Source organism: Pteropus medius, unplaced genomic scaffold, assembly GCF_902729225.1.
Source record: "Pteropus medius unplaced genomic scaffold, Ma_sr-lr_union100, whole genome shotgun sequence".
Taxonomy (NCBI): Eukaryota; Metazoa; Chordata; class Mammalia; order Chiroptera; family Pteropodidae; genus Pteropus; species Pteropus medius.
The window spans coordinates 1,329,753-1,344,705 of NW_024345479.1; the positions used below are offsets into that span (position 1 = coordinate 1,329,753).

General features: G+C 41.0%; 2 protein-coding genes across 3 annotated transcripts in view; one reads left to right on the forward strand and one right to left on the reverse strand.

The window, feature by feature from the left end:
• Positions 1–385, forward strand: part of LOC120611278 (keratin-associated protein 9-4-like) — a 651-nt gene extending 266 nt beyond the window's left edge. Inside the window, exon 1 of the mRNA XM_039873785.1 lies at positions 1–385. This exon is cut by the window's left edge and continues 266 nt beyond it. Coding sequence (XP_039729719.1) covers positions 1–385 — 385 coding nt within the window.
• LOC120611138 (keratin-associated protein 9-2-like) overlaps positions 1–8,450 on the reverse strand; it is a 30,702-nt gene extending 22,252 nt beyond the window's left edge. The window contains exons 1-2 of one of the 2 annotated variants that reach the window (XM_039873528.1): positions 8,208–8,450; positions 7,961–8,150 (exon numbers count right to left, since the gene is read on the reverse strand). In XM_039873528.1, the coding sequence (XP_039729462.1) occupies positions 7,961–8,150; positions 8,208–8,416 (399 nt within the window). In that variant the 5' untranslated portion in view covers positions 8,417–8,450. Of the gene's footprint in view, positions 1–7,915 lie in introns of those variants that run through there. The other variant, XM_039873527.1, reaches the window with a different exon arrangement.
• Between the last annotated feature and the right edge of the window lie 6,503 nt (positions 8,451–14,953).

Consider the following 14,953-nt stretch of genomic DNA (forward strand, 5'->3'; position numbering starts at 1 on the left):
CTGTGTGTCCAGCTGCTGCCAGCCTTGCTGCCGCCCAACCTGCTGTCAGACCACCTGCTGCAGGACCACCTGCTGTCGGCCCACTTGCTGTGGGTCCAGCGGCTGTGGGTCCAGCTGCTGCCAGCCTTGCTGCCGCCCTTGCTGTGTGAGCAGCTGCTGTCAGCCTTGCTGCTGTAGCACTCCCTGCTGCCAGCCCAGCTGCTGTGGGTCCAACTCCTGTGGGTCCGGCTGCTGTGGGTCTAGCTGCTGCCAGCCTTGCTGCCAGCCAGTTTCCTGTTCTCCCGTGCACGTGCGGAGAACCTGCTACTACCCCACCTGCTGCTGTGTGCCTGGATGCATCGCCTATGGCGGCGGATCCAGCTGCGGCCAGTCTTGCGGCTGCTGATCACCTCACCAGAGAACCACCGTCTGTTCATGCAACTTCTCTTAACCGACTTGCCCACATGAAAACAAATTAACCTCCTAAACTTTCCGGACAACCAGTATGCTGGACCATAATTTCTGTGACTTGTCTACCTGTTTGAAAGGATCAGCTGGATGGAGTACAGAGGACTTCCCGTGTCTATGGACCACGTTTCAGCTTCCTGCATCCTTGATACACAGTTATGGTCTCGGCTTGGACTCAAGTCAAGACCACCGGCTCCTTCTAAATAGCCTAGGAAAACAAATCTTCGTGACTTTTGAATAGGTTTCTGCAATGGATCGATAATCTTCATAATGATATTTCTGTATTAATGTACTCATGGTTCTCGTAGCAGGCTTTCTTCTATTTGGATTATTCTGAGTTGTATTCATTGATACAGTTGTGTTATGTATGTGGTTTTTAATAAATTCAATCCAATAATTCATCTGTATTGTGTTTAATTGATTGTACAACGTTTCTGATACAAGGATTTAAATACATAATGTATACTATATGCATTATCTATTCTGAGCATCATAAAAGCCCCCCAGAATTCATTTTCAGAGAAAATCTTATTCATTGTGTAACAGCATATAGCTAATAATAATCAGACTCAGATCCGGGACAAAGTTTGTGTTCTGGCTCAAAGGCAGTTACATTTATATCTCAAGGAAGCAGAGGTCTGAGCTTCAGGTAACTAGGCCCTTGGCAAGCTATGGTAGCTGTCATTACTCTATTAAGGTTGTCACTGGGCGTGGACATACTGTGAGACACTCCAGTGAAACCCTGTGTTCCAGATGTATTCTCCCCGCTCTCTACCTCTTCACGGTAATTGTCACTCATCCAAGAGTAACTGCTTTCTCTGCCTGTTAGGGTGCTGCCATGAGTGGTCCAAACAGACCAGATGATAGTTGTAATTAGATTATGTCCCTTGACAAAAATGTGCCTTTTATAGGAGGAAAACCTCTAATCCAGAAGATCCTAAAGCTATGGGAAGCAGAGATTCCCATGTCACTGGGGGTTAACATGAGAAGGTCACTTCTTCTACACATCACTTTCTGAACCCATGTTTATCACCAATTGCGGATATCTGTGGTCCTACGTACATGTCAACCATTTGATGCCAGTGGATTAAGGGAGCTTATGGTCTCACATTCAGGAGACCTTATCTCAAAACTGCAGGTTGTCATCTTTAAGTTCGTGTCACTGCTGCACATCTAAGAGGCCATTCCAATTTTTTCATCAGGCCAGCATTTCTGCCATGTGATGTATGGTAGGACAAGAAGATCCATGGTCATGTGTTATTGACCTTATTCATCATAGAGGGCATCGCTTCGTCCAAAGCGATGCCATCCAAATACTATGACAATAATACTAAAAGCTGGTGGATAGTACTACAGACAATTCCACTTGCAAAACATGCAATCCTAGTAAGACATGCTGCATTTTAATGTGGAAGCGAACACTTGGCTCCATGTGGGGTGATTAGTTTCATGAGCGATGTTATCAGTAAGCGCTCAACACCATTTTCTGATTTAAAGCATATAGTCAAATATAGGAAACTGGACTTTGGGTGGTAAACACACAATAGAACATACAGATGTCAAATTGTAATGTATACCTGAAAATTATATAATTGTATTACCAATGTTATCCCAACAAATTTAGTAAAAAATAAAAATAAAAATAAAATAAAGCATATAGAGGCTGTGCAGAGATTTTATGCAAATACCGCACCATTTTATGTAAGGGTCTTGAGCATCTGCAGATTTTGTTACCTGTGAGGGTCCTGGAACAAATCCCCTGTGGATACTGAAGGATGACTGTATGTTCTGTATGACTCTAATACCCATAATCAAGATCTGGCGTCTTCTACTCCCACAATATAGAGCATACATCTGAAGATAAAGCATGTGCACTGTCTTTGAGGGATCTAATAAAAAAAAGAGACAATGCAAACTAGAAGTATCTTACTCAGGTGACACACATAGAAGTAATGAGGAATGAAGAGAAATGTCCATATATTTCACAGAACTTTTATTCCACTGAAACAGAATCCAATACATTTGGAATATACGGTGTAAGTACTCTGAACTTAATCTGAACAATAAAGATGTAGTTGGCAAGGTCAGTGACAAGGGTCTTGGCGGAGGGGCGGGTGGAGATGTGGAGGGCCAAGTTCATGCAGTCATCGGGGAAATGCTGCCCTTAGTCAGAAGTGAGGTCCATGAGGTGGGGAAACATACACCAGCGACAGGAGTGAAAGGAATGTGACTCTGCAGCACGGAATATCAGGGGAGAGTTTGTTTTATGAGGGAAGAAATTTCTTAGCAGACTTTCTTCTTTTAGGATCACTTGGACCTTTCTTTATATATGCAGGTATATACTTTCTTTGTATATACTTATGTGTTTCTTAATAAATTCTATACCATAATTCATCTATGGTATAGAATTTATTATTCGCCATTCGAACTATCTAAAACAAATGATCCTAATGAGGACAAGATGTAGAGGACCCCAGAAGGGATAGATGCTAATGCGGGGAAGCCCTGTTTACAGGAGATGTTAGCAAGTACTATGGGCCACCAAGGCTGGGAACTCACATGATTGTAGGCCACTATACGTCAGCTAAGCCACCGGTTGGCAGCTATTGGGATGTTGTAGCCCAATTTTATCACAGGACCCTAAGGGTCTCTGCCATTCCTGAGTGTCTGTGAAGTCCCTAAACATCTCTGTCCTGTTCAATCAGTATAACTGACTGATTGATTGCTCATATTGTCATTCTCTGAAGTCCACCTGTATTCAAAGGCATAACATTTTTAATGACAAATGTATGCTCATATGAAAGAAGTTATCTGTTCAACTTGGGGGTAAAAGGAAACTGTCTTCCATTACCTTAACAAACATACTAGAGCTGAACTTCATTCTCGAAGATTTAAAAATGGGATCTGATTGACATAGAAAGGGTGAGCCCGCATCTTAGGACATAACAATTATGTCCAAAGTTTAAAAACCAAGATGGCGATATATTAATTATAATATTAAGTGTAATACTGAGATTTTCATAAATCTTTGAAGCCAGTTGTTTCTCTAGACATGCATGCCTAAAGAGAACTTGAAGAATAACAAGAAGGTTATCTGTGAACAGGAATCAGAAGAGGTAAGTTAGAAAGACCAAATATTTAGGGGCATCACATGCATTCATGTTTCAAAAAAAACTAACAGGTCTTCTTTAAGAAAGTAGAAGACACAGATAAAATGTCCCTGTCCCCTGTGTACCACTGAGCTGTGTCATGCAACCTCTCTGTACGTGCAGCTCTCCTGACTCTAAACTTCTATGGTTGACTGCCCCACACCCAATTAATAAATATGCATTCATTTGTACAAAATCTTAAACCAGGCCAGAGTCACCTAAATTACTAAAGACACATACTTTGTTTACGACTCCATTTATTCTTGCAGAAACCTGATGGAATATGATATATAATCATGAAATATTTTAAATTATCAATTGATAGCCCCAGTAGCAGCTATTATGCCACATACAGAGTTTTTACTAAAACACATCAAGAACTTCTGGTCTAGAAAGACAGTGGAAAGTAGAAATACTCCCAGTGAATGGAACTGTGAGCAGTACACATGATTATAAATTTCGTTCAGAAGAAAAATGGACAAGGACGTGGTTCCATAGTGTAGCAGTTAGCATGTCTGCTTTACATGCAGAAGGTCCTGGACTCATGCTCCAGTGGAGCCATGGTCCATGGTCTAAGGCCATGCCACCCTGAACAAGCCCAATGTCTGATCTTGGAAGCAAAGCAGGTTCAAGCCTTGGATGGGAGAACACCTAGGAAGACCAGGTGCTATAGACAGAAATAATGATAAATAATAATAAAAAAAGAAAAATGGACAAGGAAATGGTGTTTGTGAGCTGTTGGGAAGGGGTGAAAAGCTTGGTTGATTGGTCTGAGACCTGGAAAATTTAAGATTGAAAGATTAGAGATATAGAGACTTGGAGAAGAATCATGGAGATATACCTTGGTGTGTAGGACAGAAAGTGTCCCTCCTTGTGCCCACATAATGCCCACCCGAGAGTGCCCACCACTGGGAGGCACTGACAACCAGGAGTTTGGAAGGATGCCTCGTCAGGTGCCCCAGTACTTGCACAAGAGAGTGTGGACAATGTAACTATGGTGGCAGGGACAGAGGCTTTGTCTGCACAAAGAGCATGAGCTCTCTCTCACCATGGCTGCCTCTGCTGAATGTGCTATTTGTCAGCAGTAGAGACTGATGTCAAGCCCTTGATATGGTAACATCCCTCATCAAAAGTAACCACACCACATGGCAATAAGTTGGCTTAACCCTGGGGGTCACAATATACGGTCTAAGTTTTGCAGGGAATTACATAATTCCTATTTGATCTAAAAGAAGTGCTCAGGAGAAGGAGGCCATACAAAGATTTGATTTACCTGATACCAAAGAACAAGTCCCAATGAATGAGCCTCTTTCTCATGACGACATGACGGATGCTCAAAATTATTTGATGCAGATGAATTGCAGGAGGGGCTGGTCAGAGCCAGAGACAAAGAAAGTTTCCTTGCATTTATGAGAGCTCTTACATGCAGTCACAGCTCCCCTGAGTGCAACTCGATGCTCTTCTCACTGAACAGCAGCTGCTCCCTGATGTGTGCGATCCCGATGTGGGAAGAACTTTGTAAACACAAATGTTGTCTGTAGATACAAGGGAGCATTCCTTCCATCATTCGAGGAGGCGCTCACATGCATCTTGCTGGTGTTCAGTCCCAGTTTCGTCTCTACTTCTCTTGATATGTGTGTGTCACTGCCCTTGAGAGGAGCGGGACCTGGTGTTCGACCTGTGTCGGTCCATCGTTAGCTACGTTACCCAGGGAAACTCTCTCATCTGAACAGGTGGAGAATACAACATGGCGGAGGCTGTCAAGAGGTGCAGAATGAAAAGGCACATGGGACGCAATAAACGTGGAGGTCCCTATATCAGAAATATAGGTAAAAATTTTCGCATCTACAGAGACAATTCAAAATGAGGGAAAACGTAAAGATCTTAATTTAGGGTCAAAGCAGAGACCAACACTCCATGTTGAAGATGCATGAAGCTGGCACATGACCCACAAGAAACAAAGAAGAAAAGAATCAGATGTCCTCCCCAGCCTGTTGAGCTGATTCACAACCTTTCATCATGTATATATGTACGTATGTATGTATATATGTATATATCTATATCTGTATGTATGTGTGTATATATATTTATTTTTATTACTAAATTTATTGGGGTGACCATAGTTAATAAATTATATAGGTTTCAAGCATATAGTTCAGTAATATATCATCTGTGTATTGCATTGTGTATTTAAATTTAAATTTAACCCAAAGTTAAATTTCTTTCTGTCATCATATATTTGACCCCTTTATTCTTATGTACCCTCCCTTCCCTCTGGCAAGCACTAAATCGTTGTCCATGTTTCGTTTCTCTTATTTGTTTGTTGCTTTCAGTTTTATATCCCAGAGATAAGCTTTTAAAAAGGCACATGAGTCACAGAAATTTTGGTGACAGCATGCTAGCTTTCAGCAACATCTGTATGTGAATTTGAGTCCAAAATGGGAAATCAGTTAATAAAAGGAATTATATGCACATGATGGTTCTTAAGTTGGGGCGATCGGCACCAGGAAGGCTGGCAGCAGCTGCACACATAGCCAGGGTGGCAGCAAGTGGTCTGGCAGCAATGGCAGCGGCACATGGTGTCAGGGATGGAAGGTGAGTTTCTCAGATTCTGATGACCCCTTCTATTCTGGAGCTTTATACCCTGGACCCCCAATGGTGGGACCAATAAGCAGAACGTCTCTTTTTGTTATTCACGTAGTTTTTGTAGTAACAGGAAAATGGTGTTGAGTGCTTATCGATAATATCACTAATGAAACTAACCACCCACATGGAGCCAACTGTTCTGCATCAGACCACTTCCACATTAAGCAGTAGCAATTATTCCTTACTAGGATTGCATGTTTCACAAAGGGAATTGTCTTCCCTGTGTGCAGTACTATCCACTGGCTTACAGTATTATTGTCATAGGATCTGGAGAGCATCACTTTGGACCAAGGAACCCCTCTCTATGATGAACTAGGTCAACAATAGGCACGTGACCATGGATCGACTTATCCTACCAAACAACACACGGCAGAAATGCTGGCCTGATAAAAAACTGAAATGGTCTCTTACATGTGCAGCAAAGACACCGATTTAGAGGTGACAACCTGTGGGATTGAGATGTGGTCTTCCGAATGCGCTATATACCTTGGTCCAATGACCATTATGTGCTTGAAATATACATAAGATCACAGACACCAGAAATGGTAGTAAACATGGGATCAGAAAGTGAAGAGTAGAAGTAGGAGTTACCCTCTCACGTTAAACCCTAGGGACGTATGTGGAAATCTGTACTTCTCATTCCATTATGGCTTGAAAACAGTCCTGGATTGAAGGTTTTACTCCGTTTACTCCTATAAATGGAGTAAAACCTTTCAGGGGACATTACAACTATCTACAGCTAATTACAACTATCATCTGGTCTGTTTGGACCACTCATGGCAGTACCCTAACAGGCAGAGAAAGCCTTGGATGAGTGACAATTACCGTGAAGAGGTAGAGAGCAGGGAGAATACATCTGGAACACAGGGTTTCACTGGAGTGTCTCACAGTATGTCCACGCCCAGTGACAACCTTAATAGAGTAATGACGGCTACCACAGCTTGCCAAGGGCCTAGTTACCTGAAGCTCAGACCTCTGCTTCCTTGAGATATAAATGTAACTGCCTTTGAGCCAGAACACAAACTTTGTCCCGGATCTGAGTCTGATTATTATTAGCTATATGCTATTACACAATGAATAGGATTTTCTCTGAAAATGAATTGTGGGGGGCTTTTATGATGCTCGGAATAGATAATGCATATAGTATACATTATGTATTTAAATCCTTGTATCAGAAATGTTGTACAATCAATTAAACACAATACAGATGAATTATTGGATTGAATTTATTAAAAACCACATACATAACACAACTGTATCAATGAATACAACTCAGAATAATCCAAATAGAAGAAAGCCTGCTACGAGAACCATGAGTACATTAATACAGAAATATCATTATGAAGATTATCGATCCATTGCAGAAACCTATTCAAAAGTCACGAAGATTTGTTTCCCTAGGCTATTTAGAGGGAGCCGGTGGTCTTGACTTCAGAGTCCAAGCCGAGACCATAACTGTGTATCAAGGATGCAGGAAGCTGAAACGTGGTCCACAGACACGGGAAGTCCTCTGTACTCCATCCAGCTGATCCTTTCAAACAGGTAGACAAGTCACAGAAATTATGGTCCAGCATACTGGTTGTCCGGAAAGTTTAGGAGGTTAATTTGTTTTCATGTGGGCAAGTCGGTTAAGAGAAGTTGCATGAACAGACGGTGGTTCTCTGGTGAGGTGATCAGCAGCCGCAAGACTGGCCGCAGCTGGATCCGCCGCCATAGGCGATGCATCCAGGCACACAGCAGCAGGTGGGGTAGTAGCAGGTTCTCCGCACGTGCACGGGAGAACAGGAAACTGGCTGGCAGCAAGGCTGGCAGCAGCTAGACCCACAGCAGCCGGACCCACAGGAGTTGGACCCACAGCAGCTGGGCTGGCAGCAGGGAGTGCTACAGCAGCAAGGCTGACAGCAGCTGCTCACACAGCAAGGGCGGCAGCAAGGCTGGCAGCAGCTGGACCCACAGCCGCTGGACCCACAGCAAGTGGGCCGACAGCAGGTGGTCCTGCAGCAGGTGGTCTGACAGCAGGTTGGGCGGCAGCAAGGCTGGCAGCAGCTGGACACACAGCAAGGGCGACAGCAAGGCTGGCAGCAGCTGGACCCACAGCCGCTGGACCCACAGCAAGTGGTCCGGCAGCAGGTGGTCCTGCAGCAGGTGGGCTGGCAGCAAGGGGAACAGCACATGGTGTCAGGGGTGGAAGGTGAGTTTCTGTTCAGAGGTGAGTTTCTCAGATTCTGCTGACCCCTTCTGCTCTGGGGCTTTTATACTCTGGACCCCAAGTGCTGGGACCAATCAGCAGGACTTTCCTTGTAGTTGTTTACAGTGTTTTCTTTTGTCTCCGGGAAATTGTCAAGGAGGAAGTTGTTCCCTTTGTGTTTTGAGGCTTCTGTAAATTACTGTTTGATCTTTCTCTTAATTGAGAACATTACCTAAGAATGATTTTCAGAAATGAGACAGACAGGAATCATTCTCAGCAACATTTCTGGTCATGTGACATCGTGTGGTCATGTGATCCTTCCTGCCAGCTTAGGGAAGGTCAGAACAGTTGTCCCTTCTTAGCTTTGTTCCTTTGGCCACACTTAGGTGTCAAGTGCCCTGAGAGCTCAGGAGCTGCTGGGTTCTGTGTTTCACAAAGCTGTGCTTGAGTGTGAGTGTGAGCCCCCAGACAGTCTGATGCGAGGCTCTAGCACGTGTCTGTCTATGGCCACCTACTCAATTGTGTGTCCCAGTCTACCGGAGACACTTGGGTAGAGGACAGGAGGCACATGGGTTTTCATATACAAATCAGACCGAAACAGGAGAGTAGGGGCAGAAGCAATGCTCTGGGTTTCAGAGCATCGGTCCGTTAATGTTCCATCCCTGTTTTCTAGCCGGGTCAGTGACCCACGTGAGACAGCCCAACTTGGACATACTTTGTTTTATCAATTGAGGCAATCAGGTGGACTACTGTATTGGCCAAGGTATTTTTTGTGTTCAAATCTTTTTCGAGTTATTATTCCAAGAAATGTGGACAATGGTCAGCCATACATTCTTTAATGCTTTTTCTGCCCCATTCTCTGTCTCCATGTACACGTGTAGGAGTGAAATTGCATGTCAGAAAGTATAGCGTCATCACTAGAAAAAGAAGAGAACACGGTCTCAACATTTCACTACCAGCAGAGTCACCTTCTGTCCCTGACATAAGCCTTTTCATTCTAGTGGTATATATCTATGCTTCTTTTTCCATTGAGGTATAATTGACATACAAAATTATATTAGTTTTGGAAGGAGAACATAATGCTTCTTACCCATAAATGTTGCAAAATGATCACTACAATAAGTCTACTTAATGTCTGTCAGCATTCAGAGTGACAACTTTTCTTGTAGTAACTTTTAAAACCTAATGTCTTACAACTTTGAAATATGCATAAAAGTATTATTAGCTATAATCACCATGCTGTACATTGTATTCCCATGACCAATTTTCTCATAAGAGGAGTTTGTACCTTTTACCCCTTCAGCTACTTCACTCTCTCTCACCCCCATCTCAGGCCACCATCGATATGTTATCTGTATGTATAACCTCAGTTAGTTTTTTTTTTTTCCATTGCACACATACGTAAGTTTGTATCATATTTGTCTTTCTCTGTCTGACCTATATCACTTAGCACAATGCCTTCAAGGTCCACGTTGTGGCGGATGAAAAGCTTTTCTTCTTTTTTATGGCTGAATGATAGTCCATTCCACATGTTCTTCATCCATTCACTTATCAATGGACACTTAAGTTGTTTTCATATCTTGGCTATTGTAAATAATGCTGCAATGGACACGTGGGTGCATATATCTTTTCTAGTTAGTGTTCTTGTTTTCTTCAGATAAACACTCAGAAGTGGCATTGCTGGGTCAGAAGGTAGACCTATTTTTAACTTCTGAGGACCCCCACCCCCAACTGTGTACCATTGTGGTGGTTCCTACTTATATTCCCACCAATGGTGCACGAGGGTTCCCTTGTCTCTACATCCTCACCAACACTTGTTATCTTGTTTATTTTTTATTATTATCATTATCATCACAGTTGTGAGGTGATATGTCATTTTGGTTTTAATGTGCATTTCCCGGATGATTACAGTTGTCGAGCACCTTTCCATGAGCCTCCTGGCCACCTGTATGTGTTTTTGGCTAAATGTCTATTCCGATCCTATGCTCATTTTTTAACTAAATTGTTTAGGTTTATTTGTTTTTACAATGGAATTCTGTGAGTTCTTTTTATATATTTAGAAACAGTTTTTTATTTGAGTAAATTGATTGGGGTGACATTGGTAAATACAATTATACGGTTTTAAACTGTTCAATTTTATAATTTATCACCTGTATATTTCATTTTGTATTCACCACCTGAAGTCAAAATCTCCTTCAGATATTTGACCCCTTTACCCTTGTCTAAATCCCCCAGGCCCCTCTTTACCTCTGGTAACTACCATACTGTTGTCTGTGTTTGTGATTTTTTGTTTGTCTGTCTTACTTGTTCACTTGTCACTTTCAGTTTTTATATTGCAATGTGAGTGAAATCATATGGTTCTTGAGTTTTTCAATCTGACTTATTTAGCTGAGCATGATATTCTCATTATCCATCGATGTTGTTGCAAAAGGCAGTATTTCATCTTTTCTTATGGTTGAAGGGTATGCCATTACATGTTTGTATCACATCTTCTTTATCCAATAATCTATCAAGGTCGTTTTCTTTGGTTGTTTTCTATCTTGGTTGCCATAAATAGTGCTGCAATGAATACAGGCATATATAAATCTTTATGAATAAATGTTTTCAATTTTTTTGAGTACATACCCAGAAGACAAATTGCTGGATTATATGGCAACTCTTCTGAATATTTTGAGGCACTTCCATACTGTTTTTTATAGTGGCTGTATCAATTTTCATTCCCACCAGCAGTGTATGAGGGTTCCTTTTTCTCCACAACCTCTCCAACACTTATTATTGTCTTGCTGATGATAAACATTTCAACAGATTTGAGGTGGTATCTCCTTGTAGATTTGATTTGCGTTTTCCCAATAGCTAGTGAAGGTGAGCATCCTTTCATATATCTATTGGCCATCTGTATTTCTTGTTGGGAGATGTGCGTGTTCGGGACTTCGACTCATTTTTTAATTGGATTGTATTTTTTGTGTTGTCGTAATTGAGTTGTATGAGTTCTTTATATATTTTAGATATTAACCCCTTATTGGAGGTGTTGTAGCAAATATCATCTCCCATTCACATGGTTGGCTTTTTGTTTTCTCAACGATTAATTAATTAATTAACATAGCTGTGCAAAAGCTTTTTAGTTGGATGTGGTCCCGTTCATTTATTTTTGCTTCCACTTCCCTTGCCTTTGAGGTCAAATTCATAAAATCCTCTCTAATACTGAGGTCCGTAAGTTTTTCTATTCCTGTGGAAAAAAAGCCAATGGAATTTGGAATTTTAATAGAGACTGCACGAATCTGTAGATTGCTTCAGCTTTCTGGACATTTTAACATCACTAATGTTTCTAATCAAATTCAGAATTGTTCTATCGCATGTGTCTTTTTCAGATTCTTTCATGTATGTCTTTCAGTTGTCAGTGTACAGGTCTTTCACCTCCTTGGTTAAATTTATGCCTAGGTATTTTATTCTTTTTGATGCAATTGTAAATGGAATTGTTATCTTAATTTCTTTTCCTGATATTTTGTTAGTAGTGTATTTATTGAAATGCAGTAGATTTTTGTGAAATGATTTTGCCGACTGCAACTTTCGTACATTTGTGATTAGTCCTAACATTTTTTTTTTTGCTAGAATCTTTAGTTTTTTCCCTCTGTAATATTATGTCATCTGCAAATAAGAGTCAATTTGACGTCTTCTTTTAAATTAAAAGACTTTTATTCTTTTTCTTGCCTAATTAATCTGGTTAGGACTTGCAGTACTATGTTGAATGAAAGTGGGGAGCGTGCACATTCTTGTCTTGTTCCTGATCTTAGAGAAAAAGCTTTCGGCTTTTCACCATTGAGTATGAAATTACCTGGGGGCTTGTCATATACGGTCTTTATTATATTGAGGTATGTCCCTTTTATATCCACTTTGTTGAGATTTTTAGCATGATTGAATGTTGAATTTTGTCCAATGCCTCTTCTGCCTCTATTGAGATGATCATATTGTTTTTATCCTTCCTTTTATTAATGTAGTTATATCTTACTGATGTACAGATATTGTACCAGTCTTGCATGCCTGGAATCAATGTCCCTTGATCATGAAGTAAGATTCTTTCAATGTGCTGTTGAATTCCCTTTGCTAATATTTTTTGAGTGTTTTCTCTAAAATTCATGTTCATCAGGGATATTGGCATGAAACTCTCCTGTGGTGTCCTTGTCTGGTTTTGGTATCAGGTTCATGCTGGCCTTAGAAAAAAGAAGTATTCCTTTCTCTTCTATGACTTGGAGGAGTTTGAGAAAGATGGGTATGAATTCTTCTTGAAATGCTTGGTAGAATTTACTGGTAAAGCCATCTGCTCCTGGACTTTTGTATTTTGGGAGGTTTCTTCCTATGGAGTCAACTTTGTTACTAGCATCACTCTGTTCAGGTTTTCTATTTCTTTACCGATTATTTTGGCAGGTGTTTATTTCTAGGAAATCATCCATATAGTCTAACTTGTCCAATTTGTTGGCATATAATTGTTCATAGTAGTCTCTTATGATTGTTTGTATTTCTGTGATGTCAATTCTAACATCTTCCATTTCTGATTTCATTTGAGTCTTCTGTCTCTTTTCCTCTTTCTGAGTCTAGCTAAAACATTGTCGATTTTGATTCTCTTTCCAAAAAGTATTAGATGTCGATGAATCGCATGAGTGGCTTGACAACACCTGAGACAGGAAGGGCTCCCTACATTCACAGGAGCTCTGAAATGCAGTCCTTGCTGTCTTAAATTGGAGCTGCTGATGGTGAGGTGTGGGACACTGACTTGTAAACAGAGATTATTTTTTTATTGTTGAGGTAGAAAATCAATTGCACATCTTGCTAGATCTTGGTACTCAGTTTCATTACTACTTGTACTGACATGAAAACACTGGTGCCCTTGAGAAGGAACAGAAGACCCTGACCAGAGTCTGTCCATTATCAGCTGCATGACATTACACAATAACATTTTCTCATCTAATACACAAAGACATTTTCCCATGTCTTATAAAACGGTTAGTAATTCATGGAGGTCCATTTGTTACTCTAGTTGGAGACTGCACATGGATGGAATATAACAGGTATATGAGTTCCTACACCAGGAATTGGGTACAGTAAAAGAAGATACACTAGGATATAATGTTGGTACAGTTTTTTTAATTAAAAAGCACATAGGTAAGATCTTTGCATATAGGGAGACATTTCAAAGCGATCATGAAAGAAGAAATAGGATAAAGAACAATGAGCACATTGAAGAGAAAATATGATTATGAGAATATCGACCAATTGCAGAAACCTATTAAAGAGTTATAAAGATAAGTTATTTAGGATGAGCAAAAGATCCTGACTTTGGAGCCAGAGTTAAGAACACCACGTCGTATAGTTCCCACTGTCCTGGGCAGGACAGAGCAGTCAGTGACTCTGTGTCTCATCTGTTTACTACGAGTCATTGTAGGTCACTGACAGTACACTACTTTTCTTTCTTTTAAATGAATTAGTTCAACTAGGAGAGATTATACCTGAAGTAGCTTTGAGTATCAACATGTTCGAAATGTTTTTGTGGATTAACGTTCATTTTTAAAAGTTTTGAGATACATAATTTCCCACTTGGTAAATTGTTATTAATTTCCAACCAGTAAAATGATCTCAAAGTGAACACACCCATTACTACAACGCCATATCGGGCATGCAAGAAGCTGGCATGTGGTGCTCATCCACAGGAGGAAGGGAATGAAAGGAAACTGTCTGCCTTCTATAGAGATTCTTCACAAGCTTCCAAACAGGCCAGTGAATAGTAGAAATTAGGTGATAACATGCTGGTTCTCATCAAAGTCAAGGATGTGCATTTGTGCCAAATGACAAATGAGGTAACAGAAAGTGTTGTGTCCAGTTGGTCGTTCTTAGGCTCGATGATCAGCAGCAGCAAGGCCAGGAGCAGCAGCTCACACGGCAAGGGTGGCAGCAGGTAGCGCTGCAGCAGGTAGAGCTGCAGCAGGTAGAGCTGCAGCAGGTGGGCTGGTAGCATGGGGAGCAGCACAAGCTGTCAGTGGTGGATGGTAGTTTTCTGTTCAGAGGTGAGTTTTCCAGAATCTAATGACTGCTTCTCTTGTGAAGATATTACACATGGGGCCCCAGAAGTTGGCACCAATGAGTAAAGTTTTCCTTGTTTTTTGTTTATGTTATTTTCCACAGTCACTTGGGGAATCATAAACAGGAAGTAGTTCCCTAAATGCTATGAGTCCTTTCAAAATAAGTGCTTAATCTATTTCTTTATTGAGGATAACTCTTAGAATTTTGGTGGGGATAAAAGAAATGGTCACATTAACAGCATGTTCCTGCACAGCCAGCACCACACGGGGGAGCTGGCCAGTACACCTGAGTCTTCTAACGTCTTAGGCAAGAGCACGTGATTGCCATGAATGCTGAAGATGCCAATAAATATTGCAGTGTTCTAAATCATTTCTTTCTCTGATTCATTGTTAAGAAAATAACCTTCCTGCTATTGTTGGACTACCTTTTAAAGCAGTGGTCCCCAACCTTT